Source organism: Gracilinanus agilis, chromosome 5, assembly GCF_016433145.1.
Source record: "Gracilinanus agilis isolate LMUSP501 chromosome 5, AgileGrace, whole genome shotgun sequence".
Taxonomy (NCBI): domain Eukaryota; kingdom Metazoa; phylum Chordata; class Mammalia; order Didelphimorphia; family Didelphidae; genus Gracilinanus; species Gracilinanus agilis.
The window spans coordinates 201,340,444-201,365,899 of NC_058134.1; the positions used below are offsets into that span (position 1 = coordinate 201,340,444).

The 25,456-nt window shown below is 39.0% G+C and overlaps 1 protein-coding gene across 2 annotated transcripts in view; it reads right to left on the reverse strand.

Moving 5' to 3' along the window:
- Nucleotides 1–8,679: 8,679 nt before the first annotated feature.
- ETV6 (ETS variant transcription factor 6) overlaps nt 8,680–25,456 on the reverse strand; it is a 330,692-nt gene continuing 313,915 nt past the window's right edge. The window contains exons 6-8 of one of the 2 annotated variants that reach the window (XM_044679558.1): nt 22,182–22,324; nt 20,419–20,519; nt 8,680–9,219 (exon numbers count right to left, since the gene is read on the reverse strand). In XM_044679558.1, coding sequence (XP_044535493.1) covers nt 9,114–9,219; nt 20,419–20,519; nt 22,182–22,324 — 350 coding nt within the window. In that variant the 3' untranslated portion in view covers nt 8,680–9,113. The remainder of the gene's footprint in view (nt 9,220–20,418; nt 20,520–22,181; nt 22,325–25,456) is intronic. The other variant, XM_044679557.1, reaches the window with a different exon arrangement.

Genomic DNA, 25,456 nt, shown 5'->3' on the forward strand with positions numbered 1-25,456 from the left:
CACATGATAACTTTTCTAATACTTGAATATAGGCATCAAGTATCCTTCTTGCCCTCTTCTCCCCACATCTTCTTTTCTTTAGGTTAAAAATTATAAATGCCTTCCACTGACCCCACCTCCTCCAGATAGCGCCAAACAGTTAATCGTTGTCCTTATCAAAGAGGACCAAAAATAACATACTAGGGGATGTCTTTTGCCTCATGTATCAATTGCATTTAAGTGAGGCAGCGTTGCACAAAGTGGTCAGCCTCACTTTCTCTTCCAGTCATCAAAGTCCAGCAGCCAGACAGAAGCCATGTCAATGGGTGAAAACCCAGGATGCAATGGATGACTTTGGCTTCTTTGAGGTCTAAGCAGGCTTTGAGCACTCCACAGGGCTTCCACTGCCTTCGTGGCCATTGGATCAGACTGTTCTCATCTGCTTTTTCTGCCAGGGGAAGTCTGCTCCTGCCTGAGGTATACTTTCCCCTAACTCGCTGCTGTAGTTGAGCCCTGTTGGTTACCCTCAATCTGGTTTAGTCAAGAAGGTTTACCAAGGTGTGGCCATTGTGCATGTTAGAGCTTCCTGGAGCCACAAGAGAGAGCTGGGTGGCAGGTGGACACCGAAAGAGGAAAACAGCCCTGAAAAAGGCTCAGTAGATCCTCATACCAGAGATCCTAGTCTTCCCTGAACACTCCATCAGTAAATTATTTTATATATGCATATATACTTATAAATAATGTGTTATGTACATGTACATATGTGTATTATTTATTCTTTTGTGTGCATATCTCTAATAGAATGTAATCTTCTCCAGAGAAGAGAGCATTTTCTTTTGGTTTTGTATCCCCAACACAGTGTACCTGGCACATGGTAGCCGGTTAATAAATGCTTATTGAATGGCTGATTAGAAAAGCACAAAGAGTAAACACCTAGAGTTTTATAGTCACCCCTTTGGGTAATGCAGTGACTTCACTACTTAACAAAAAAGAAGTCTGGTAGCTGGGCAAGCTGCCATAAGAAGAAGGGTATCAGCCCACTTTTTTTTAGTTTACTGGAATTTTATAGCTTCTTCTTGCATGGACATGTTTAAGAGGAGAAGAATCATCTGCCTACCCAATTACAGTGATTCTAGCCCAGTCTTTTACAGTGGCAGAAAGGATTAAGGTAAGTTCAAAAGGGCTAGGATTCTAAGACCCCATGATTACCGATAAAGATGGCAGCTGGGTGAGAAACTGAAGACCCAAGTAGTCATTTCTAATCCTATGACTCAGGTGGTTGAGCTATTTCACTTAATAAAGGCATTTTATCTTTAACCCTTAAGCAAATGGTTCTCGAAAGGGAAGGCAGACAAACTGCTGGTAGTTCCTGGCCATTTACAGCAGCTTTTTGAAGGATAAAGCGCAGAGAAGTTCAGATGAAGGAGAAGGCAATCCAGCTTCGCAGAAAGCCTCGTGTCTAGAGTCGACAGTAATTTTTGGTGAGTTGGGTAAGAATATATGTACATTATTATTCAGGTAAAACTGGAAATGAAAGATGAAGATGCCTGGTAATTGAATTAGACTTACTTCTAATGGCAAGTTAGCCATTAGTTTTTAGTTCTGGAACTGCCTATAAATAAATACATACATAATACATACATATATATTTTATAGAAGTGTTGAATCCAATTCAGGCTGCTTAAAGCGTAGGAGAAAATTTAGGGGGAAAATGAGTATGTAATTTAAAGTGCACACATGAATATGTAATAATACACATAAGTGGAAAGAAAATATAGAAATACTGAGAATTCACATTTGTATCTCTTTGGCTTCCATATTATAGTTGAAATATCATCCGTTCCCTTGGTATTGAAATGAGTTTTGTCTTTGGTCATTTTAAGGGCACATCTTTGAACTACTGTGTTTGCCACAGGATGGATGGATCTACTAACCCATCTGACTCAGCCCTTTGAAAGAGCGGACATGAGGCCAACTCGGCAACGAGGGCTATGGAGAACAGGATGAGGGACACCTACACACAGCCCAACACAATCTTAGCAAATAGTAATCAATTTTCTTTTCACCAGACCTTTATTAGATATGCTAAAGCAGAAGTGCTGATTTTCAGATTGCAAAATGTCTCCCTTTTCCTGTTAGTAGAAGCAGCTGCAAAATAAAATTCCTATGGTCCAGGTCTGAGCATGTGAAATCACTTGCTCAAAAAATCCCAGTGAAGGGAAGGGAGGTCAAAATAGAAATACCTTGAGCTGGAACTTGAGGCCACTAGACAGTGGATAGACTTCTGGACCTGGAGTCAGGAAGACTCGAGTTTAAATCTGGCTCTTTAACACCTACTGGCTGAGTGGCCCTGAACAAATAATTTAATCTTTGTTTGCCTCAGTTTCCTCAACTATAAAATGGGGATAATAGCTCCTGCCTCAAGATTATGATCAAATGAAATAATAATTGGCTAACTTCTTTTGTGGCAGCTGCTCATATTTGAACTGCTTTCTTATACTCTATTTGGAGACACATGCCTAAGAAAATGCTTGGGGATCATATTGACTAAAATCAAGCTTTCTTGGGGTAGCTCAGCAGATTGAGAGTCAGACCCAGAGATGGGGGGTCCTGGGTTCAACTCTGGTCTCAGACACTTCCTAGTTGTGTGACCCTGGGCAAGTCACTTCTCCTACTGCCTAACCCATACCTCTTCTGCCTTAGAACCAATACAGAATATTGATTTTAAGATGAAAGGTAAAAATTTAAAAAAAATCCAAGTTTTGCCTCAACTACAAACCATGACTGCAGTTTATGCAGTAATAGACCATAAAAAGGAATCACTTTGATCATATTTCTAATTATTACAAATAGAAACTTAGGACATCATTTTATATAAAAACAATTTATTGAGATGATGTAATTATAGGCTTTTCTTTAAAAATTATTTGCAACTCACTGGCCCTGAGAATAGGCATTTTTTTTTGTATTTGGTTACATTCATTTGATTCAGTCCCTTATAAACCCCACACCTCATAAACAACAGATTAGAAACTAAAAAGAAAAAGAAAAAAAGGGAAAACAAAGTCTAGATTCATTCTGGATTTGCAGGTGGTTGTCATCACAAAGAAAAACCTTTAAGAATATTCACTGGGCATGTGAGAAGAGAGTTGGTAGTCAATTAGTGTTGATGCAGATGTGACTGAGAACATCCTACTTGGCCTCTATACTTTTCAAATAGGTAGAGGATGACTTTATGTCCAGCCCTGGATGGAACATTAACCCCATCCCTCCAGATCCCTGTGCAGAAAAGTAGTAGATTAAATGTATCTGACTAGCACCAAATAGTTTGGCAAAGAAACACTATCCATTTGTTTGTTTTTAGTATTTTCTAATCATTTTCCTTTGATGGGATAGATTAAATGGAATATATATATATACTACATATTATATATACTACATATATTCCATTTAATATATATTAATACGCATATATAATATGTAGTATATAAATCAGTAAAATTTGTTGTGTTGTAGTTCCTAATCCAGTTCCGTCTTGGACTTGCTGTCTCCAAATCTTTAACTGCTCAATGCCCGTCTTCCCATCTGCGACAAGCAGTCAGTATTTCTGAAATAATCTGAGTTTTGGATTCTAGGGAGTGAAAAATGGGAATCCTGTTTTAGCCTTTAACATTCTTACTTGAATTTTAAAGTTATACTCTTGACTGAACTGGTTGCCGTTGTAGAGGACAGTGAATAAGAGGGTCCCGACTACATTCTAAATAGAGCTTTTTTTTTTTTTTTGGATTGATATTGTTTTTGTATTTGATAGGATTGGTTGCCTCTGTAATTCTAAATTTTATTTTGTGCATTTAAAAATAGTCATTCTGAGAAGGGGTCCATAAACATCAATGACACAAAAAAGTCTAGGAATCCCTGCACTAAATGATGGCGATCACTGATACCATTTATTTTTTTCTCCTCATGGTTTTCCTCTAAGGAATCTTTAACAGCTGGGAAATCAGCAAGGAGGCTAAAGGGTTGAGTTCATTCTCGAGATCCTGCCATACCTGCATTCAGTTCAGCATCTCTGCCAAGATGTCCCTGCTTCAGTCTGGTGGAAAGGTAGTAAACTGTCAAGTGATTTATTTAACAAGATGTTACCGAACAAAGTGGTTATCTGGTTTCTGGTGGTGCAGAGGAAATGGAGATGTTAAGGAAACAGGGTGTTTAGAACAGTGCAGGATAAAAGTTGGAGGTCCTATTACTAAGACAAGGAGGCCAACTTTACCTCCCAGTCCCACAGGGACTGAGTGGGATGGGATTCATAACTGGATCATGGTTCTTGTAGGGCTGATCTTATTCAAAAAGGGGCAGAAGAGATCTTGGGAAAAGTGGAACAGCATTTCATATTAAGAAGTTATATTTGTGTGGAAAATCCAGGAATGTCAAATGGAGGGAGAGGGAATTGTGGAAAGCATCTGGGTAACAACCAATAGAGACAGAAACAGAAGAAGGACTGTTTTGGAATAGAAAGACGAATTAGATGAAGATGTCTTTAGCAATCCTGACACATGCTGGTACCCAATCTACTAAAAGAAGACAACTGACAAAAGTTGTGGTTTGTCTTAACACTAATTTTATCTTTCCAAGGGTGAAAGGAACAATAAGGGGGAGCTGTCTTCCTAGACTATTCTAGTTGATGAAGGAGAAGGAACATAAACTTGAGGCAAGTGGCTACTAAAGGTACTGTTTGTGACGTATAGTGTGGGGTAGTGGTGGGGGAGAGAGAAGAGTCAAGCTATGTGATCAACACCTAAATGCATTTGGGAGTATTCAAAAGGCTTGGGTCCAACGGCATAACATTTTGCTGGGGAAGTTGACTTGGGAGAGAGGAAAAAAAGAGGATGAAATTCTGAAGAACAGAAAGAAAATGAAGAGCTATTTAAAGAAAGTGACCCAGGTCCAGCAAGAGCTTATTGACTAGTTAAGATTTTTAAAAGTATGTAAGATGGAAGAAAGAGTAATTAATTGAAGGAGTAGCATGACCATGAAAAAGACAATTCTGTAAGAACTGACAGGAATTCTAAGGCCCAGAATGAACTAATGCTGACAATAAATACTAAGGAAAATAACAACAAAAGCTTCATTAGGAGTAAGAGGAGAAGGGCAGCTAGGTGGCTCAGTGGATTGAGAGCCAGGTCTAGAGATGGGAGGTTCCGGGTTCAAATCTGACCTCCGTCATTTCCTAGTTGTGTGACCTTGGGCAAGTCACTTAACTTCCATTGCCTAGCCTTTACCACTTTTTTTTTTTTTTTTTGCTTTGGAACCAATACTTAGTATTGGTTCTAAGATGGAAGGTGAGATTAAAAAAAAAGGAGTAAGAGGATGAAGGAAGGTCACTAAGAGACTCCCAAAAGGTGAGAGTGAGAAAATAAAATCATTCAATTTCTTATTTGTATTTTGCTTCTTCTTCTAAGGAGGACTGGGGAGGTTGGAATAAAAATGATTAGCAGGGAGTAGAAACTCATGAGATTATAAGCTTCTTGAAGGCCGGGAATGTCTTTTGTCTCTTTTCTTATCTCTAGTATTTAGCACAATAACTGGCATATAGCTGGTGCTTGCTAAATATTGATTATTTGATGGGTCAGACAAGCATCTAGTTGTTCTCCATTGGCTCAAGTCACCCAGCCTGGGTGGGAAGAGGAGATAGCAGGTTTCCCTCATTGAAGGCTTTCAGGCAGAAATTCAACAATCCATTTTTTCGAAGCTATCACAGAGTTATTCTTGGTCAGGGATCAAGGTTGGTTGGGCTCTTTCAACACTCAGATTCTTGAATACAACAACAGGCGAAGCATCTTTTCATATGGCTCTCAGCCTCTGCATTTTTCATTCCTGCTTTTGCTGACCAAGAATCCCCAAGGGATGGCAGAAAGGAAATAAAGGAATTATTTAGGGAGTTGAATGGGCTTTAACACTTGCCCAGGGTGACATGCTGGTAACCAGTTGTCAACTGGAGCAGGAGAAATGGCAGACAATTTCATACTGGTTAGAATCTCCCCTTAAAATCAGGGAGGCAGGGCAGCTGGGTGGCTCAGGGGATTGAGAGCCAGGCCCAGAGATGCAAGGTCCTGGGTTCAAATCTGGCCTCAGACACTTCCCAGCTGTGTGACCCTGGGTAAGTCACTTCACCCCCATTGTCTAGCCCTTACCGCTCTTCTGCCTTGGAACCAATACACAGTATTGATTCCAAGATGGAAGGTAAGAGTTTAAAAAAAAAAAAAACAAACAAAAACAGGGAGGTTTTAAGGTTTGGATCATGTGAACATTGCACTTGCTGTGGGTTCCAAGAGTCCTTCCTATCTCTTCCTTTCCAGAGTGCACCATTAGCTGGAGCTTGTGGAGTGGACATAATCAGGAGTCACCTTTACAGAAAGGTGTTATGTAAAATATTTGGATTAATAATGGATGACTAAAAGAACACACAAAAAGGAACTACGCTGAAATGGATATCTTTTGCCATTTCTTCTTCAATATGGTTATCACCAGTGTTCTGCATTCCCACAGAGAATGCAATAAATATAGAAGCATTAAAGAAAAGAGGACCTTTTCCTCTAATTCAATCACACGGCCACTTGGATAATAAGAGATTCAACATTTGTCTCCAGTTGGAGTGATAAAAAAAAAGTCCTAAGCCTAAAGAGCAATATTTTCATTCTATTTCAGAGCCATAAAACATGGCCTTCAGATTGAAATTCCTGCCCTTTCTCTTGCCTTTAAAAATCCTTTAAAATATACGATTCTTCACAATGTACTAAGTACAGCCACTGGCTCAATTCCATTCCCCTGAGACCCAGTATCACACGTCTTACAGGGTGAAAAGTTTCTGGCTGTTGTTTCCAAGCACATTTGAAAGGTCTGTGTGCACTTGAACCATGTTGGGGTGAACCATATGGCATTTCACCTTTACTGAAGCAGAATCAATCCAAGTGCTTTAGAGTATGTCACTCTAGTGCCAAAGAGGAAGTCTTCTCACTTCCTGCAAGCCCCAACCATTCTAGACAGCGGGAAAGCTGTCATTTGATTTTGTATTGACCTGGGACAGGTTAAGAGGCAAAGGATCCTGGTAAGATGAAAGGGACATTTGTTGTCAGCTCTTCTCGGTGGCCCTGAGATCTTCACCGTTATCACCTCGATGGGGGCCTGTGTCAGAAATTCTCCAAAGACAGAAGTCTCTCACCTTGTCTGCCCATCTTGAGCACCCCTGGCTTAACTAGGAAAGATAGGACTAGGCGGGAGGGGTTTGTGGAGAATGTCCAGGTATTCTGGGTGCCTCGGATGGGGATAATAGCTGCACCAACTGACACAGAACTAGCTGTAAGAGTCTTGCCAAAAACAAGTGAGTCCAGAAATGATTTAGTTCATAAGAATAATGAAGCCTTATTATTATTATTTTTTTTTTTGGTGGTGGTGATATGGGAAGAACCTGTGCCCCTCATTCTGGAAGCCTTAACTTTTATAGGATAAACTCAGTAGAATAAAAATTCTTTGAGGGCAGAGATTAGTCTGTTCTTGTATCCACAGTTCCTAGCATAAAGTCTTACTTAGGTGCTTAACAAATGTAAATTGAATTGAACTCAATTCTTAATGCCTAGAAGATTAAAAATGCCCATATAATTTCTTTTAAAAATCTCTTTTATCAGTAAAATTATTAAAAGGTGGTATAGTCCTCACCTTATGAGATTACTGATAATTTCCAAGAGAAATAGACTGAATTATGAGCCCTTTTCCAAGTTCAGACATCCCATCTATAAGGAAGGAAGGAAGGAAGGGCTGATGATGTATCTCAAAAGGGAAGAAAAGATCATGATCATTGCTGGCAGCTGATGCTGCCCTGGAAGTTCCTTTCATCTCAAATGCTCTAATTCAAATGGGGACTAAGGGAAAATGGGTTAAAGGAGACTATGAAATCAGTAAGAAAAAAATCTGTGAATATTGGGAAAGCTAAGGGTTTGAGTGTGGACTGTTTGTGAGATAATATCTGGGTGGAGCAAGAAGAACAGGGCATTTCCCCATATCCCTGCTCTCTCTAGGTTCTCACTTTAGAAAAATAAACTGGGAAAGCAGGATATTTTTTATTAAGTTCCTGTGTCTTCTTATCACACTTTCTTTTTATTCTTCAGTGCTATGTAAAATCCTAATGCTTTTAGACATCTCAGGCAACTTGGGGAGTGGCGTCCATGTCAACCTCCACAGAAGGACAAATGGATGACTGCCCTTCTCTAATGTAAAGTTATTCTCATGGCTATTTGTAGGTTGTTTTTCAGGCCCAGAATGCATCCATTTTGAAATACACCTGTCCTCCCTGACCTCCTTAAGGCATATTTGAGATGGGTGGCCAAATGCTGGTATTTTGTTTTGGCTTTTTAGCAGTTAGGTTACTGGATTTTAGTTCAGGGGCCAGCGATTCCTAAGCTGAACTATGCTGAAAGGTGTCCAAAGCTCAAAGGCAGGCAGGAAGGAGAGAAGGAAAGGGAGAGAGGTAAGAGTGCCCCTTTTCAAAACTGTTTTTCTTTTTTTGAGTAAGTCTTCTTCTCCCACCCTCCAGCAGCCAGGACACAATAGCAACAGAAGCAAATCTTCTGTGTACAGTAGAAGAAAAATAAAAAAAGAAACCTTGCATACTCTCTTTCCTGTCAGGTTGAATTTTTATGCCATGATTTGTGAGACTTGCAAAAAAAAATATAATCGATATATATTTCCATAGGAAAGCAAACTGTCTTCTTGCCCTATATGAATTATGAAAAAGTCAAACTGCATGTTCATAAAAAAACAACAACAATCCCCAAACCCAGAAACTAACGATGGGTAGAGGGGTGGGGATGAGGAATTACAGGCCAAGGGAGATTCCCAAAGGAGAGTGAAATAGTACTTAAGTCCCAGGCTCTGGGGCCTCTACCAGAACACCAGCCCTGCTTTTGCGGGGGCTTTATCTAAGGTGCTCTGGGGTCCTCTCTGCTCTGGTCAACTCCCAATTCTGTGTTTCTGCCTTTTTGCTTTCCCTCAATCCACCCTGCTCCCACACACCTCCAGCACTCTAGCTGGATGGTTTTTCTTTTCCTTGATCCATCCCCTGAGGTGGTACGTTGCTTCCTTCAGCACTCATCCTCCTGGAACATTTGTTCATCCAGCTCTTGGGACTCAAGGTGTTCAAGGCGGTCTGTTCGGCCACTCATGATCTCGTCTGGGGTTTTCATGAACCTTTTTTTCAAGAAGAAGAAAAGAGAGATTACGTTTTTTTTCAGCTTTTTTCAAGACTCTTCCAAACCTGCATTGTAAACAAGAAAGGTCTACCGTAAATCACATGCTAGGGTTCCCAGAGTTGATGTATCCATATTTCCTGTTTATAGATCTCTAGAATCTGGAAAGACTCATTCAGGTTTTTAAAAAAACTATTCCCAGGTAACTTTTTAGATCAAAGGGAAAATGCTATAATAATCAATAAGGGAAAATGTTATAATAATCAATCAATTGATAATTATTTATTAAGTAACTACTATGCGCCAGACTGTACTAATTCTTGGGGACAAAAAGAAAGGCAAAAATCCATTCCCTGCCTGGAAGGAGCTCACATTCCAATGGAAGAGATTTTATGCAAAAAAAAGTAGGCATAGGAGAAATCTATATACATATACACACATACTTATTACTGGAAGGTAATCTCAAGAGAAGTCACTAGTGGGGAAATGGGGGGAAGAGAAGACCAGAAAGACCTCCTTCAGTAGATGGAATTTGAGCAGGGACTTAAGGGAATACAGAAGGTCTAGAGATGAAGAGGGAGAGAGTTCCAAGCATTGAGATAAGAGTATTATGTGCAAGGGAAAGCAAGGAAGTCAGTGATGACAGATAGAAAATAGAGGAGGGGAATAAAGCATCAAAAGACTGGAAAGGTGGGAAGGTGCTTTATAAGTCAAACACAGGAATTCCTATTTGATCCTGGAGGTAATGGAGAGTTTACTGAATAGCAATCAGACTTGTAAGGCAAATTGATAGTGTTTTTTGGAGGAAAGGGAAAAGGAAGGAAGGAAAAAAGTTTAACTCTATTAGGTACGAGGCTGGGAAAGCTGGCTTTACTCAGGCTTTTACTTTTGTCTTTTTATTCCTTTTACTTCAAGTTATTATTAACAAATCTTATTGAATACAATACTTGGGAGTTATTGTATATTCATTTTTAAGCTTATATAGGTTAGAGTTTTTTGGGTTTTTTTCCAAACCTTATCTATCTTAGATTCAATACTGTATATTTGTTCCAAAGCAGAAGAGCGGTAAGGGCTAGGCAACAGGGGTTAAATGACTGGCTTAGGGTCACCCAGCTAGGAAGTGTTTGAACCCAGGACCTCTTGTTCTGGTTAAGGTTCTGGATTAAGATGGCGGCAGAATAAAAAGCAGTGCTTAACCTCTCCTGACCGAAACATACAGGACTCCTCAAGGGGACATAAAAAACAAATCCAGACAAACAGAGGGACCCCACAACAGGATACAGCGTGGAAGGTACGTGGAATCGGGACATTTCCATGCTATAAAGGGGTGAAACAGCTCTCACTAAATCGCGGGCTGAGCAACCCCCTCCCCCATCCCCTCCACACACACCACATACAACGCCAAAGCCAGCTAAAAAGAAATAGAGCAAGTTTGGGGCACCCATTGAGTCATTGGCAGCTCCAGGGCCTGTTCCTGAGAGCAGCAAGATTTAGGACCCCAAAAAGCTAAAGAATGCACATGGACTCTGAGCGAGGACATGGAGTGCAGGCGCAGGTGGAGGCAGACACAGGTGTGAGCGAAGGCTCTGAAACCCTGAGTGGGGAACCAGTGCAGACAGGTATACGACTGTGGAAGCAGTGCCCTGAGACCTGTAAAGGAACCTCCAGCAGAGGATTGAGCGAGGGGGTCCGCCAGGGGGCTTGACCTTGAGAAAAACCAGACCTCAGACCTCAGGACCCAAAAGAATGCAGACAGACCCTGAGCATGAGGATAAAGCTGAGAAGCTGCTGGGCTAACAATGGCTACCCATAATCAGGAAGTTCAGAAGAGAAAGATTAACAACAAGAAAAAGAAATCTTTAACACTCAACAACTTTTACACAGAGAAAATCCAGACAACCGAGCAAACAGAGGAGGAGAACAAACAAGCATCTGGACCCTCCCAAAATAATGAAAACTGGTCACAAGCTCTTGAAGAGTTCAAAACTGAGATGATGAGAAAGTTGGAAAAGATTTGATTAGAGAAATGGGAAATAGCTCAAAAGGAAATCAGGCAAGAAAATAACAGTTTAAAAGGCAGAATTTTGCGATTGGAAAGTGAGGCTCAGAAATCAAATGAACTGATAAGCAAATTGAACACCAGAAATGACCAGATTGAAAAGGAAAACCAGTCCCTAAAGGCTAGAATTGAGCAATTAGAAGCTAATGATCTCTCAAGACAACAAGAACAAATAAAACAAAGTCAAAAGACTGAAAAAATAGAAGGAAACATGAAATCTCAATGAGAAAGTGACAGACCAAGAAAACTGGTCTAGAAGAGACAATTTGAGAATCATTGGTCTTCCTGAAAAAACAGAAATTAATAGAAATTTGGGCTCCTTACTAAAGGAAATTATTCAGCAAAATTGCCCTGAAGTTCTACAACAAGAGGGCAATATAGACATTGAAAGGATCCATAGATCACCCTTGACACTTGACCCAGAAAGGACAACGCCAAGGAATATAATAGCCAAATACAAGAGCTTCCAAGTAAAAAAAAATCTTACAAGAAGCCAGAAAGAGACAATTCAAATATCAAGGAGCACCAATCAGGATCACACAGGATCTGGCAGCCTCCACGCTAAAAGACCACAAGGCTTGGAATATGATATTCAGAAAGGCAAGAGAGCTGGACCTGCAACCACGGATCAACTACCCATCGAAACTGACTATATACTTCCAGGGGAAAGTATGGGCATTCAACAAAATTGAAGATTTTCAAGTATTTGCACAAAAGAGACCAGGACTAAATGGAAAGTTTGATATCCAACTACTTCAAGTTATTATTAACAAATCTTATTGAATATAATACTTGGGAGTTATTGTATATTCATTTTTAAGCTTATATAGGTTAGAGTTTTTTGGTTTTTTTTCCAAACCTTATCTATCTTAGATTCAATACTGTATATTTGTTCCAGAGCAGAAGAGTGGTAAGGGCTAGGCAACAGGGGTTAAAAGACTGGCTTAGGGTCACCCAGCTAGGAAGTGTTTGAACCCAGGACCTCTCGTCTCTAGGCCTGGCTCTCAATCCAGTGAACCCTGTTTGCTGCCCTTGGGTTAAATCCTTTTTAATCCAATTTCTTTCCTCATTGGAGTTTATATTAAGTCCTATAAATATCTCAGATGTGTTGCCTATAATACTAGAAAAGCTGATAGTTTTATAATTTCCGCTATGGTGCTAGATAGATTGAGACGATGATCTGACTACATAAGCTTCAGAATTCTTCCTAAATGATAATCTGCCTCCAAGTTCTCCTGTCTATGAAGCCAGATTAATTTTTGCTAAAACACCAAGTTCAGCAAGTCATTCCCTTGTTCCAAAGACTAATAATACTAGCTGACATTTATATAGCCCCTAGTAGGTGCCAGGCATTTGAATATAGGTGCTCAGCATTTTACGATTATTATCTCATTTGATCCTCACATCAACCTTGGGAAGCAGGTGCTATTATTATTCTGATTTTACAGAGGAAAAAAAGAGGTTATGTTCATGTGGCTTACTCAGGATTACACTGCTAGAAAGTGTCGGAAACCAAATTTGAACTCAGTCTTTCTGAGTTCTGTTTTGCCTCTGCTCAAGAGTCAAGAGATGAACATCTCCATAAATGAACATCTCAGTTTTACCAAATACAAGTGCTGTAACCTTTAGCAAGTCACTTAACTTCTCTCAGCCCTAGCTTTCTCTTCTCCCACCAGCAATATTATTTATAGGTTTGCTGTGAGGATCAAATGAGATAACGGATGTCCAGCATTTTGTAAACTTTTTGGGGGGTGAAGGAAGGTGAAATGAACACTTTATTTCTGAATTTGCTATGGAAAAGGAGAGAAAACTGGATATAGTTTAACTAATATCATAGATTGGTGGGCAGAAGAGTTCAAAAGGCTCAAAGAAAGATTATGTAGGATCCACTGGATTAAATTTAAATTTCTGCACGGAATCATAAAGACAGAGGGAAACCTGCTTAGGGAAAGATTTTGAGAGAGAGAGTAGATTCTGAGAAAGAAGAAATAGCATCCCATGAATTAAAATTCTACAGATGACTATGCAAACATAAGCAGAGGCAGTTCTGATGATGGAGAAAAGGAGAATTGTCTAAGAGACCAATATGGATACAAAGGGAACACATTACCCAAAGCCATGGAAATGACATGCACCAAAGAAACAAGGGAGGTAACGCCAATAAATGTGGCTGGGCTCAGTGAGAACTGAATGCAAAAGAATGCAAGAGTTCAGGATGAACCAAAGCTATCAAGGAGAGTAGGAACAACAGAAAGGGATTTTTAAAAAGTTGTTATACTGGGTCAACTACGTGGCTCAGTGGACTGTAAGCCAGATCTAGTGATGAGAGGTCCTGAATTCAAAACCATACTTAGACACTTCCCAACTGTGTGACCCTGGGCAAATCCTTAACCCTCATTGCCTGGCCCTTACTACTCTTCTGCCTTGGAACCAATACGTGGTATTGATCCTGAGATGAAAGGTAGGGCTTAAAAAAAAAGTTGTATATTGAAGAAAAAAAAAGGACCAAGGAGGAAATAGGATGGTTGTTCATGGTATATGAGATGATGACAATGAATGACAAAAACAAGGCAGAATTGAACATCTCTTATCTTCCATTTTCTTTGCCAAAGAGAATGATTTTGTTCTGCAAGGAACCAAAAGGAAAAAAAAAAGAACTAATCATGTTACTATCCAAAGAGTTAAGACATGATAAGTTGAAGTTAGTATGTTCAGACAAACTGCAATGTAGGGTGATAAAATTGGTGGTTGGAAAGGAGCAGATTTAGCCTTGATATGAGGAAGTCCTTTCATAGGGCTATCCAAAAGTGCAATGGGCTGCCATGGAATGTGGTGTTCTTCCCGAATGGAATTCTTCAGTCCAAGTTTGAATGACCTCTTTTCAGATATGTTGAGGAGACATAAGTTGGACTAACTGACTTCTGAGATTTCTTCTAATTCTAGAGATTCTGTGAAATGTCAGCTGTTCTTATCATCAGCAAATCTTGTTTTCTTTTTATTCAGCACTATAAAGTTGCTAATCAGCTAAGTATTGGTGTTGCCATCCCCTTACAAACCATGTTTATCGATGCCTCCATTTCTTTGGTCATGCTGTTCCCCTTTTGTCCAGAATGCCCATGTCGCTCTTCTTCCCTTTTCTGAATCTCATTCCAATTATTTTAGCCTGTCTTGCTTTTTTTTCTTTTTATTAACTCTTTATCACATTTTAAGCCACAATGTAGTACAGCCTATTTCCTTACTGTAATTTTTTCTAATTATCATTCATTTTTTTTCCTTTCCGCCTGCCTCATGCTACTAAAAAAAAGAGAGAGAGAGAAATAAAAACAAAACTATGACAAGTCTGCATAGTTAAACAACTTCTCATATTGGTCATATTAAAAATGTCTCATTCCGTGTATCAGTGCATCATCTCTCTTGGGATACAGGCAGAATTCTGTTATCAGTTAGCTTTTTTTCTTTATTGATGTTAGATCTAGAATTGGAAGGGACCTTAGAGATCCTCTTAATCTAAGGTTCTCAAAGTGTCATCTGGGATACCCAAGAGGCCCTGAGACTTTTTTTAGGGGGCCTATGGAGTCAAAGCCATTTTAATAACAGTGTTAAGATGTTTAATTTCAAACACATTAAATACAAGTATACAATATACATACAACACAATATAACCTTCATAAATAAAAGTTCTTTGGGAGGTCTTCAATAATTTTTAAGAGGACAAAAGTGTCCTGAGACCAAAACATTTGGGAACTGCTGTCTAGCCCTTTCATTTTGCAAATGAGGGGATAAAGCCTAGAAAGATGAAGTCTTAGACAGGTGGCATCAGAGGAGGGATAACTCAAGGGCCAGGGCTCTTTGACCACCCAAATGTAGACGATTGCCTCTTCTGTTAACTGTCTGATGAAAGAGAGGGCAGAGATCATGTCTAAGAAAATTCATTTTTTTGGGTCCTCCACAGGGATAGGCATAGGTATTTTGTAGATTATTTAATGGTAGGCCTGATGTAAATACTTAAAACAATGAATGAGCTCATGACATACATTTGCCCATCACTCTGGAGATTACAAAAGCCATATAACAAAGACATGACAGAAAGAGTCTTTTGGTTTCTTCATCATTCCTTGGAAGGTATATATTATTCATATAACAAAGTTATGGTCTCAGGTTTAATAGATCCATATGGAAATGAATATTATTTTTGGAATTTCTTGCAGATGAATGTTTTATATATTTTCAAGGATGATGATGATAATAAAACTTTAGAAAAGTGTAACTTTTACTGGACTATGAAGGACTAGGGAGAACTTTGGGTCCTCTATTTCTGTGGTTCCACTGTTTTCAATGTAGAAAATCACTAAAGAAATGTCATCAGGTTTCTGCTGTTTTTCATCTTTATCCTTTCAATTTCATCTTTGAACATTGAGCAGTGATGTCAAACTCAATCAGAGACAGGGTTGGCTCCATGAGGATCCCTGCAGTTACATACTGATTTTGAAAACCACATATAAACATTGTCTATGTTATATTGTACCTTTATTTGTTTTGTTAAAAATTTCTCAATTATACTTTTTGGGTAACTCTTACCTTCTGTCTTAGAAATGATACTATATATATATATATACTACTAGGCAGAAGAGAGGTTAGGGCTAGGCAATTGGGGTTAAATGACTTGCTCAGGGTCACAGAGGTAGCCAGTATTTAAACCCTGGTCTCCAACTCCAAGCTGGCACTCTATCCACTGAGCCACCGAGCTGTTCCTCCTATATTTTAATCTGGAGTATTGGAGGCAGCTGGTAGTGGGTTTGATCCCTTTGCTCTTGGAGCTGTCCAACTTAGGACTCACTTAGCTCTCCGTTGTTTTAGGAGAAGATACTACTTGTAATCTTTTAATATCCTACTGTCACATTTTTGCAAACAAGTTTATATTCTAAACCTGTATTCCTGTGGTTTCTAAGTTTCTCTGCTTGGAAAAGAGATTAAACATTTGCTGAGGTGGTTTCTGGGATATTTTAGCCATGTTCTAATTGCTTTAAACTTGCTCAACTTCTATAGGAAATGGTAACAATCCCAATCAATGCCTTTTTGTTTGGAATCTGACTTGTCTGTCTTTCCAGACTTATTCTGCCCCACTTCCTAGCACTTTATAGTCCAATCAAACTGATTTACTTCTTGTTTCTGATAAATGACATTCCCTCTTCCATCTTCATGCTTTGGCCTGGACTATCTCCCATGGCTAAAATTCTCTCTCTCTCTTCATCTTTGCTTTTCAGAATCTTTAGTTCCCTTCAGGGATTAACTTCAGTATCACCCTCTTCTGATCCACCCCCATTTGTTAGCATTCACTCTTAAGTTACTCAGTATTTACTTTTTAATATATCTCATATTCGGTTATCGATGTATATGTGGTATCCTCCTTTAAAAAAAGTTTGGACTCCTTTGGGCTGGGGCCATTTTGTTTTTCTCCATTTCATCAGTGCCTAGGAGAATGCTAAGTACATAGTTAAGCCCATAATAAATATCTGAATGAAATTTGGTTAAATCCTTCTCCAATCTACATTTTTAATGTCAATAATTTGTTTAAACTGGTTGAATTGGAGCTGTTATCACTGAAGTGTCTTCTGATCTTTATTTTTTATTCTAATGCAGTGTTGATTCTGATTTTTCTCTATAGTTAACTGATAGCCTGGCTGTGCATAAGTAGCTGATTCTGAAATGACTTCCTAGTCAGTAATCAGTTGTTTCCTTTCTTTAAAGAGATAGTCAATCTGTTTACTGCCTAATACCTTTAGAGACGCCTTTTAAAGAATGTATTTATGGTAGATAGTTTTGGAGTTTTGGAACTATATAGTAGTAGTCTATATGTGGTATATTGTCTACATAAAATATATAATCTATAAAGTTCTGACCTTTTAAATTTATTTAAACATTTTTCCTGATATCTTTTGAAATCTAACATTACTTTTATTTTCAAATATTTCTTTCTCCCCTTGCCCTATCCAACTAGCCAATTTTAATGACAAAGAAAAAAGTTCAAGAAAACTAGCTGAGTTGGATGGGTATATTCATTGTTCTTCCTCTCTCTTGCAAAGAAGGGAAGGGAGTACATTTTGTTGCCTCTTCTTTGGGTCCAAGTTTGGTCCTTATAAAGTTCTCCATTTAATTTTTGTTGTTAATCTGTTTCCACTGCTGTAGTTATTGTGTGTACTGTTTTCTTGGTTCTGCTGATTTCACTTTCCATAAAAGTCTTTTCATGCCTTCTGTATTCTCTAGTCATCATTTCTTACACTCACTGCAGCAACATTCCATTTCGTTCAAGTATCACAATTTGTTTAGTCATTCCCCACTTGATGGGTAGTTACTTCGTTTTCAGTTCTTTACTACTATAAATATTTTGATCTATTTACTTAGCAAGTGCCTCACCCATAGTATACACCTGATACATGCTAACAGAAGGAACGTTGGGTCAAAAGGCATATGATCCATAATTTTTGCCCCCTTTTTTAGTCTTCTTTGATCTTACAGACCTCTTCTCCACACACTTTCCTACATACCCTGGGATCCAGGGATACTGGCCTTCTTGCTGTTCCTTGAACGAAGCATGCCATATCTCCCTAATCTGGATCTTTTCAATGGCTGTCTCCTCTGCCTAGAAAGTTTTTCCTCCTCATTTCTGCCTCCTGGCTTCCTCCAAGTCCAAGCTAAAATCTCATCTTTTATAGGAATCTTTCCCCATTCCCCTTAGTTCTAGTGCCTTCTCTCTGTTGATAATTTCCAGCTTTATCCTGTATATGGTTTGTTTATACAAAGTTGTTTGCTATCCTCCTGTGAGCTCCTTGAGGACAGGCACTGTCTTTTGCTTTTCTTTATATCACCAGAACCATAAGCACCAAATATTTTCCCAGTTTTCAACCTACTACTCTGCCTTTTTGATTCCTTAATGTTAAATCTAATTGTGAAACTTTTCTGTTATCCTTTGTTATGCCCACTTTCACACTGAAATCATTAGATACCTTTCTCCATGCTGACCTGGATTGTAAGAACTTCTCAGATTCTTCATAGAGTTTCTCTACTTCCAAAACCTTTGCAACTGATGCTGGTATATAAGCTAAAATGATCTTCAACATGGTTTTGTTTTGGCTTATAACCAATGAAGGCATTATTAGGCAAGATGACAAAGCAGACCATAAATGATGCTTTTTAAATCATATTTTGGTGCATGATGAAATCAGTACCTATTGCTGTGACCATATTAAAAGTCTTTCCAGCACAGTAGAGCTGGCCAGGTTTTTCACTGGCACATTCTCCACTTCATTGGCATATTGTTTTGATAATCGATGGTTACTTCCATGCCACAGTAAAGGTATTAGAGTAGGATTCCTGTAGAGATCTTTCTGGTATACCATACAGACAAGAGTACAGGGCTAGTGGTGGCTAGGTAGCATAGCCTGGAGATGGGAGGTCCTGGTTTCAAATCTGGCCTCAGACACTTCCTTGCAGTGTGACTTTGGGCAAGTCACTTAACCCCAATTGCCTAATCCTTGCCGCTCTTCTGCATCCAAACTGATATTGATTCTAAGTCAGAAAGTAAGAATTAAAAAAAAAAAAGAGTATAGGCATGAGGACTTGATAATTCAGTTTCAACTCTTGGTACTGCCAATGGTTTAATATGTGATAAAAGACTCTAGCTCATTTATAAAATACAAAGATAATGCTAACCAATCGTTAATATGCTGAGAGATGAATTGGCTAATACTTCACCAGTGCTTTCAGCTCTAATTAACTAAAAACAAAACAAAGGAAGAATTTCCCCATTATGTACACATGGTATTCTGCCTTTGGTTATAGATATTCTATGGCATCTAAAAGATAAACCTAGGCCCTCTGGAGGTTCCTCATCATGGCCTCTCCAGAAACTATGCCCTGGAGGGATTTTTGCCCTTGGAACCCACTCTCCTGATTGGTGACTACTTCTCCACGGGAACAATACCTAGGGGAAATCCTAGCTATATTTCGCGTTACTCTCTCCTCTCTGGCTAGCTCTTCCATGACTTCTCCAACACTTCTGCCTGATCAGGGCAGCTAGATGCCTCAGTGGATTGAGAACCAGGCCTAGAGACAGGTGGTCCTGAGTTCAGATCTGTCCTCATATTTCCTAGCTGTATGTCTCTGGGCAAGACACCAAATCCCCATTACCCAGCCCTTATCCCTCTTCTGCCTTGGAACCAATACATAGTTATTAATTCTAAGATGGAAGGTAAGGGTTTAAAAAATACTTCCCCCTTGCCAACTTGACCATTTTGGAACTATCTGGCATTACTCTTCCTCCATTAGCTTGTGAGCAACTTGAGGTCAAAGACTCTCTTTGCTTTTTTTTTTTTACCTCTAGCATTTGGCATATAACCAGAGCTTATTAAATATTTTTTATTTTACAAATGTTTCTTTTTATCCCTTTTAAAATTCGATATCATTTTTACTACCCCTTTGCCTATGCTTCTGAACTTCACTTGTCAACAGGATGGTAGTGCACTTCAAGGATAGTCTCCTGATGCTGAGATTGGTCATTACATTAATCCAATATCTCAGGTCTTTCGGGGCCATTTTCCTTTATATTAATGTGACTCCTGAATAAACTGTTCTTTAGGTCATGCTCCTTTCATGCTGTTGTTTCTTATGAATCTCCAAATTTCTCTGAATTCTTCCTATTTGTTGTTTTTCAAGGCATAAGATCATGTAGTGTCATTCCTAGGCCATATTTTTTCAATGACTCCTCCACTAAAGAATACCAATTTGTTTCCGGTTTTATTTACTTATTTATTTAGCATACTAAAAAAAAAGCTTCTTATAAATATTTTGATATTTTTGGAACCTTGTCTTTTGCTGCTCACCTCATTGGGGTACATGTCCAGGACCACTTGTCTCTAGATCTGGTTCTCAATCCTAAGATTGAACCACCTAGCTGCCTTTCCTATATTTTCAAAATGTTTTCCAGAATGGTTAGCCCAATTCACAGTTCCACCAACAATGCACTAGTGTATACTTTGGAACCCCTCCAGACTGTAACAGTTATACAGATTTTAACAACCTCAATTCCTCATTTAAATATAATCTACCAAATAGAAGAAGCAAAGTAAAAAAAGGAAGTGGTACCTGAACAAAAGCCTTTGTCCTGGCTCCTTCCTGATAATGTTGAGTTTGTAGTAGTGGCGAAGGGCTCGGGACATTTTCTCATAGGTCATGTTTGTTCTATTCTGTTTGTTCAGAGAAGGAAGAAAGAAACAAAAGCATAAAGTGAAATGAACTTCAGAAGTCAATAAGGGGGGGGCTATTTAAAAAGAAAACACACAACACACACACACACACACACACACACACACACAAACCTCAAAGCCAACACTTCAAGTGGCCATGCCAGTTCTGGAAAGGTACTTGTTCTGTTCCCCTTCAGCTGTTTTCATGCCTGTTATGCCCCACCCCATTGTTTTTACACATATGGCTGTGGTTTTCTTTTAGGGGATGAATAACCTTTTGTAAAACATTTTGAGATGAAGAGGGAACAATGTACCTTTTAGCTACCTTCCTTAATTTTTCTTCCCACGAGTTTTCTCTGGTTGGCCTGAGGAATTTCCTGTTGGCCATTTTTCCTCTACCCCATCAAAGCAGCCTCTCTACAGTGAGACTTTTTGAGCTGGTATTTTTGGTTTATCATTTAAATTTGAGACTAAAAAAGGGCTATTTGGGAAATGGTTCTTAAATCAGGAGAATATGATGTAAATTTAAGAATGGGAGGGTTTTCTTTCTCTTCCCTGTAGGTTCATGTTCATCCACCTATCAACATTTTCTTTCTTTGGTTAAGAATTGAATTATCAGGACCTGTAGGCACTCCCTAATCATGTTGGGGACATGTCAAGAGATGTTCTTTCTGTAGAAGATGGAAGAAATCACTTTTCTTCACAGTTGACTCTGCTTTTTTAGTTTACACCTTTCCCTAATGTAATGGTGATGCTGTGTCTTTATCCTTCCTTTTGGGAAAGTTTGCCCTAAATTTGTCTGCCTGATACTTAGTAGTTTGCAATACTGTACCTGAATTAACTTTTCCCCCTTTGATACTATGGACTCAACAAATCCTTTTATTGTTGTTGCTGTTCAGTCATTCAGTTGTGCTTACTCTTTGTAAACCCATGGACACGTACATGGAGTTTTCTTCTCATAGATATTGGAGTGGTTTTGTATTTCCTTTTCCAGAGTGTCCTCATTTTACAGAGGAGGAACTGATACAAACAGGAGTTAAGTGAAATGTCCAGGGTCACGCAACTTGTGTCTGAGATCAAATATGAACTCAGATCTTTTGGACGCCAGGTCTAGTGCTCTTATCCATTGTACCACCTAGTTGGCCCAATAAATCCTATGTTTAAATTTCCCTCTTCTTTTACTAGTTTTCAAAATGATGGGACCATCATATTTTAGGAATGATTATCATTATATGGGGCATTCTTCAGTCAGAATCAAATCGTTCTCTAAGCATAAACTAGGTTTACATTATTCATACAGTTTCCAATGGAACAAGACTAGAAATAACATTTCCCCAAAGTCCTGAGTCAAATTAGACCCACAGAGTCTATACCTCTGACTGCAAAGAATTCTGACCTCAGTTGAAGGGGATAAGGGATAGATAGCTGTTTGAAATATTCCTTTAATATACCAGAAATACCACATTAATGAGCAAATTTTACATGTTGGAAGATGAATTGTGATGACATCCTTAATAATTTCCCCCTCTTTAGGACAAGGAATTATGAATTAAGTAACAAAATATAGAACTCAGAAAGAGAAGATAGACAATTCTTCTCTGATCCAAGGAGAGGCCTTAGTTTTGGTCCTGGTCCACCAAAAAAAATCTCTGACTCCTTTACCTTGTGATTTCCCCATAGTCGAGCCAGTCCATTGGGATCCACTATCCGGAATATTTTGGATTCTTTGTCCTCCCATCGGATAAAATTTTCGTACCGGGTGTCAGAAAGCAATTGGTAGACATAGTCCCAGAGCAGCCTGCAGTCTAGGGAAAGAAAGGGCAAGAAAACATGGGTGACAAAGGTTTCCTGGTGAGATTACACTCAGGGAAGGAACTTTTTCCTGAAGGTGACACCTTTCCTTGTTGTAGCTTAGTTCTCCAACTTACTTATTTTAAATCAAGTAACCTAGAATAGACTATCCCTTCCCCCCCAAATCTGGAAGATCATTTCATTTAAGGAAGAGGTAATGGAAAAGTTAATAACTTACACAAAATTACACAACCTGCTTAGTATCAGAGCTAGAATCAGTCCTTCAGTCTCCTAATTTTGTTCCTAACACTGCCATAAACAAGCTATATGTCTTTGGGCAAATGATTTCATGCTTCTGGGACTCAGAGGCCTCCCTTTTAATGTAAAAAGATTAAATAACTTCTAAAGTCACTTCCATGTCCCCAAGTTTCTTGGTTCCTTTGGTAAATTATTTTGACACATTTCTGTCATTGTTATCTGCCACTATCTATACAGGGTCCTATAAACTAGGATTTTAGAATTCATATTGTTTCTAACTTGGCAGTATTAAACAAGTGTTCATTTTCCCAAAGTCCTTTTCTTTTCTTTTCTCTGAAACAACCCTTACCTTCCATCTTAGAATCAATACTGTGTATTGGTTCTAAGGCAGAAGAGTGATAAGAGCTAGAAAATGGGGGCTAAGTGACTTGCCCAGGGTCACACAGCTAGGAAATGTCTGAGGCCGCCAAATTCCTTTTCTGAGTCACAATGGACTTATAAATGAGTCTATACCTCTTAGACTTCAAAGAAGTCAGCCCTTAGTTGAAGGAGAAAGGGGATAGGATGATTATTTGAAATCCGCCTTTAACAAACCAGAAATACTGAATCAATGAGCAAACTTTCTATGTTGGAAGGCAGGCTAGGATGACATCTGTAGTGAATAATGGGTGATGGAATCAGCCTTAACTGAAAGACTGGGATCCAGTGGCATTCAAAGAAGATGGCTTCCTGCTGAAGGAATTCTGTCAGGCTCCCTAAATATCCAATGGAATGAATATGGATTACTTGCTAGTATACCAATGGAGGGGTGCTTCATATGTCTTCATGAAAGTTCTACTGGGCAGTTTCATCATCACAAAGAGGTGACCTTGAGTTCTTCAAGGAAACAGCAGTAGATGGAAAACTGGCAGATTTTGCTAGATAGGGAAGGTTTCATGTACAGGCTTGGTGACAAATAAAGTCAATGAGCATTTATATAAAAGCACGTGTCTTGTGTCAGGAACTTCACAAAATGCTGGAGATACAAAGGGCAAAAAGTAGGCTCTGCTGTCAAGGAGTTCACAGCATATAACTGGAGAGTCAGCATGCAAATGACTATGTATAGACAAGCATTAGAAAGGATAAACTGGAGATAATCTCAGAGGAAAGGCACTAGAATAATATTAAGGAGAATTTTAAGAAAGATTATGTATCTGATTCTCATGGACCTTCCTAAGTATAAAGCAGCCCATCACCAGATAATTGATCACCAGGTGTAGACCAAAGAAACCCATGAAGCAAATCAATATATATTAAACAAATAGATAGGTTCCCAATCCCAGACAATATATTTTTTTCTTGGGAGACAGTGGTTTTGTTGTTGTTCAGTTGTTTCAGTCATGTCCAACCCTTTGTGACCCCATTTGGGGTTTTCTTGGCAACAATAGTGGAGTGGTTTGCCATTTCCTTCTTCAGCTCATTTTACTTTTGGGTAAACAGAGATAAACAGGTGATTTGCCCAGAGTCACACAGCTAGTAAGTGTATAAGGCCATATTTGCATCAGGATGATGGCTCTTCCAACTCTAGGCTTGGTGCTCTATCCACTGGGCCACATAGTTGGCAAGTTAGTGGGATATGGACTAAAAATCATGTAGTTTTAAGACCAATTATGTATAGTTAATTGCATTGCAATGTGTTTTCTAGATTGAGGATGATGAAATCCAGAAAGAGTAAGTGATTTGTTCGTGGCCACACCAAACTAGGTCTTCTGACTTGAAATCCCATGATCATACTATATAGCACAGTCTCCCAGAAAGGATGACTTGTAGGTTTCCCTCAAAGAAATGAGCCCTGCTCTTTTTTGAACTAGCTGAGAAAAGTGAAATTTCTGAAAATTAAAAAGTATGTAGTAATAGAAAAGCATTGAGGTAAAGCCTGGGATACAGAGATGAAGCACACATTTTAGGGGTCGGTGTAATAATTAAAATTAAATTATGAGGTTGCTAGTAGCTTTAGTAGCTTTATTACATCAAAGTAGTGATAGAAAAGAGAGGGAAATGTAGGAAAGAGGTAAAGAGTTGATTAGCTTACTACCCTATAGGCCATCTGATGGACTGAAGCTCACAACCAACAAGGGTTCCTTCAGGTTCCAAGCTTCAGCCAGAAGAACATGAGAGCGAGAGAGCGAGAGAGCGAGAGAGCAGTCCTTGGTCTTGCCTTATAAGCAATTTTCTCCACCCACCAGCTCTCCCATGTCACATCTCAGGAACCAATCATAGTTCCTTAATTTGCCTGCCACTACCCAGGATGGGGGGAAGGCAGTGCCTGTGGGATCAGTTTCCCATCTCGTTGGTTTCAACTTCCTTTCTCTAAGGATCTCTCTATACTTGCACACCTCAGTGGTAAAGGATCTTCATTTCCCTGGTTGATGATATCAAACAAAGCAACATAATGGGGAGGGGAATTCCCTTCCCACATGGGGTAGAGTCAAGAAGGGAAAAAATCAAATGAAGGGAGCAGGAGAGCAGAAAAAATATCTTAGCAAGATTTGATGGAAAGAAGAATAAATAATCATAAAATGGAAGGAAGGTGGCACTGTGTTAGGTGCTGGGAATACAAATACAAAAATGAGGCAATCCTTGACACAAGCAACTTACATTCTAATGGGGGAAAGTGACACATGTAGGAGTGATGGCTGGGCAGGGGAAGCTCTTATTTGTAGATTCATAGAAATGGTATGTGGAGCCATAGGACAGAATGAGATCTTGTGGAGGTTCTTTGTTGAAATGATTGGGAATGGCCCCATTTTATTGGTGCCTACCATAGATCTTTAGGGATTTATTTTCTTTCTTTCTTTCTTTCTTTCTTTCTTTCTTTCTTTCTTTCTTTCTTTCTTTCTTTCTTTCTT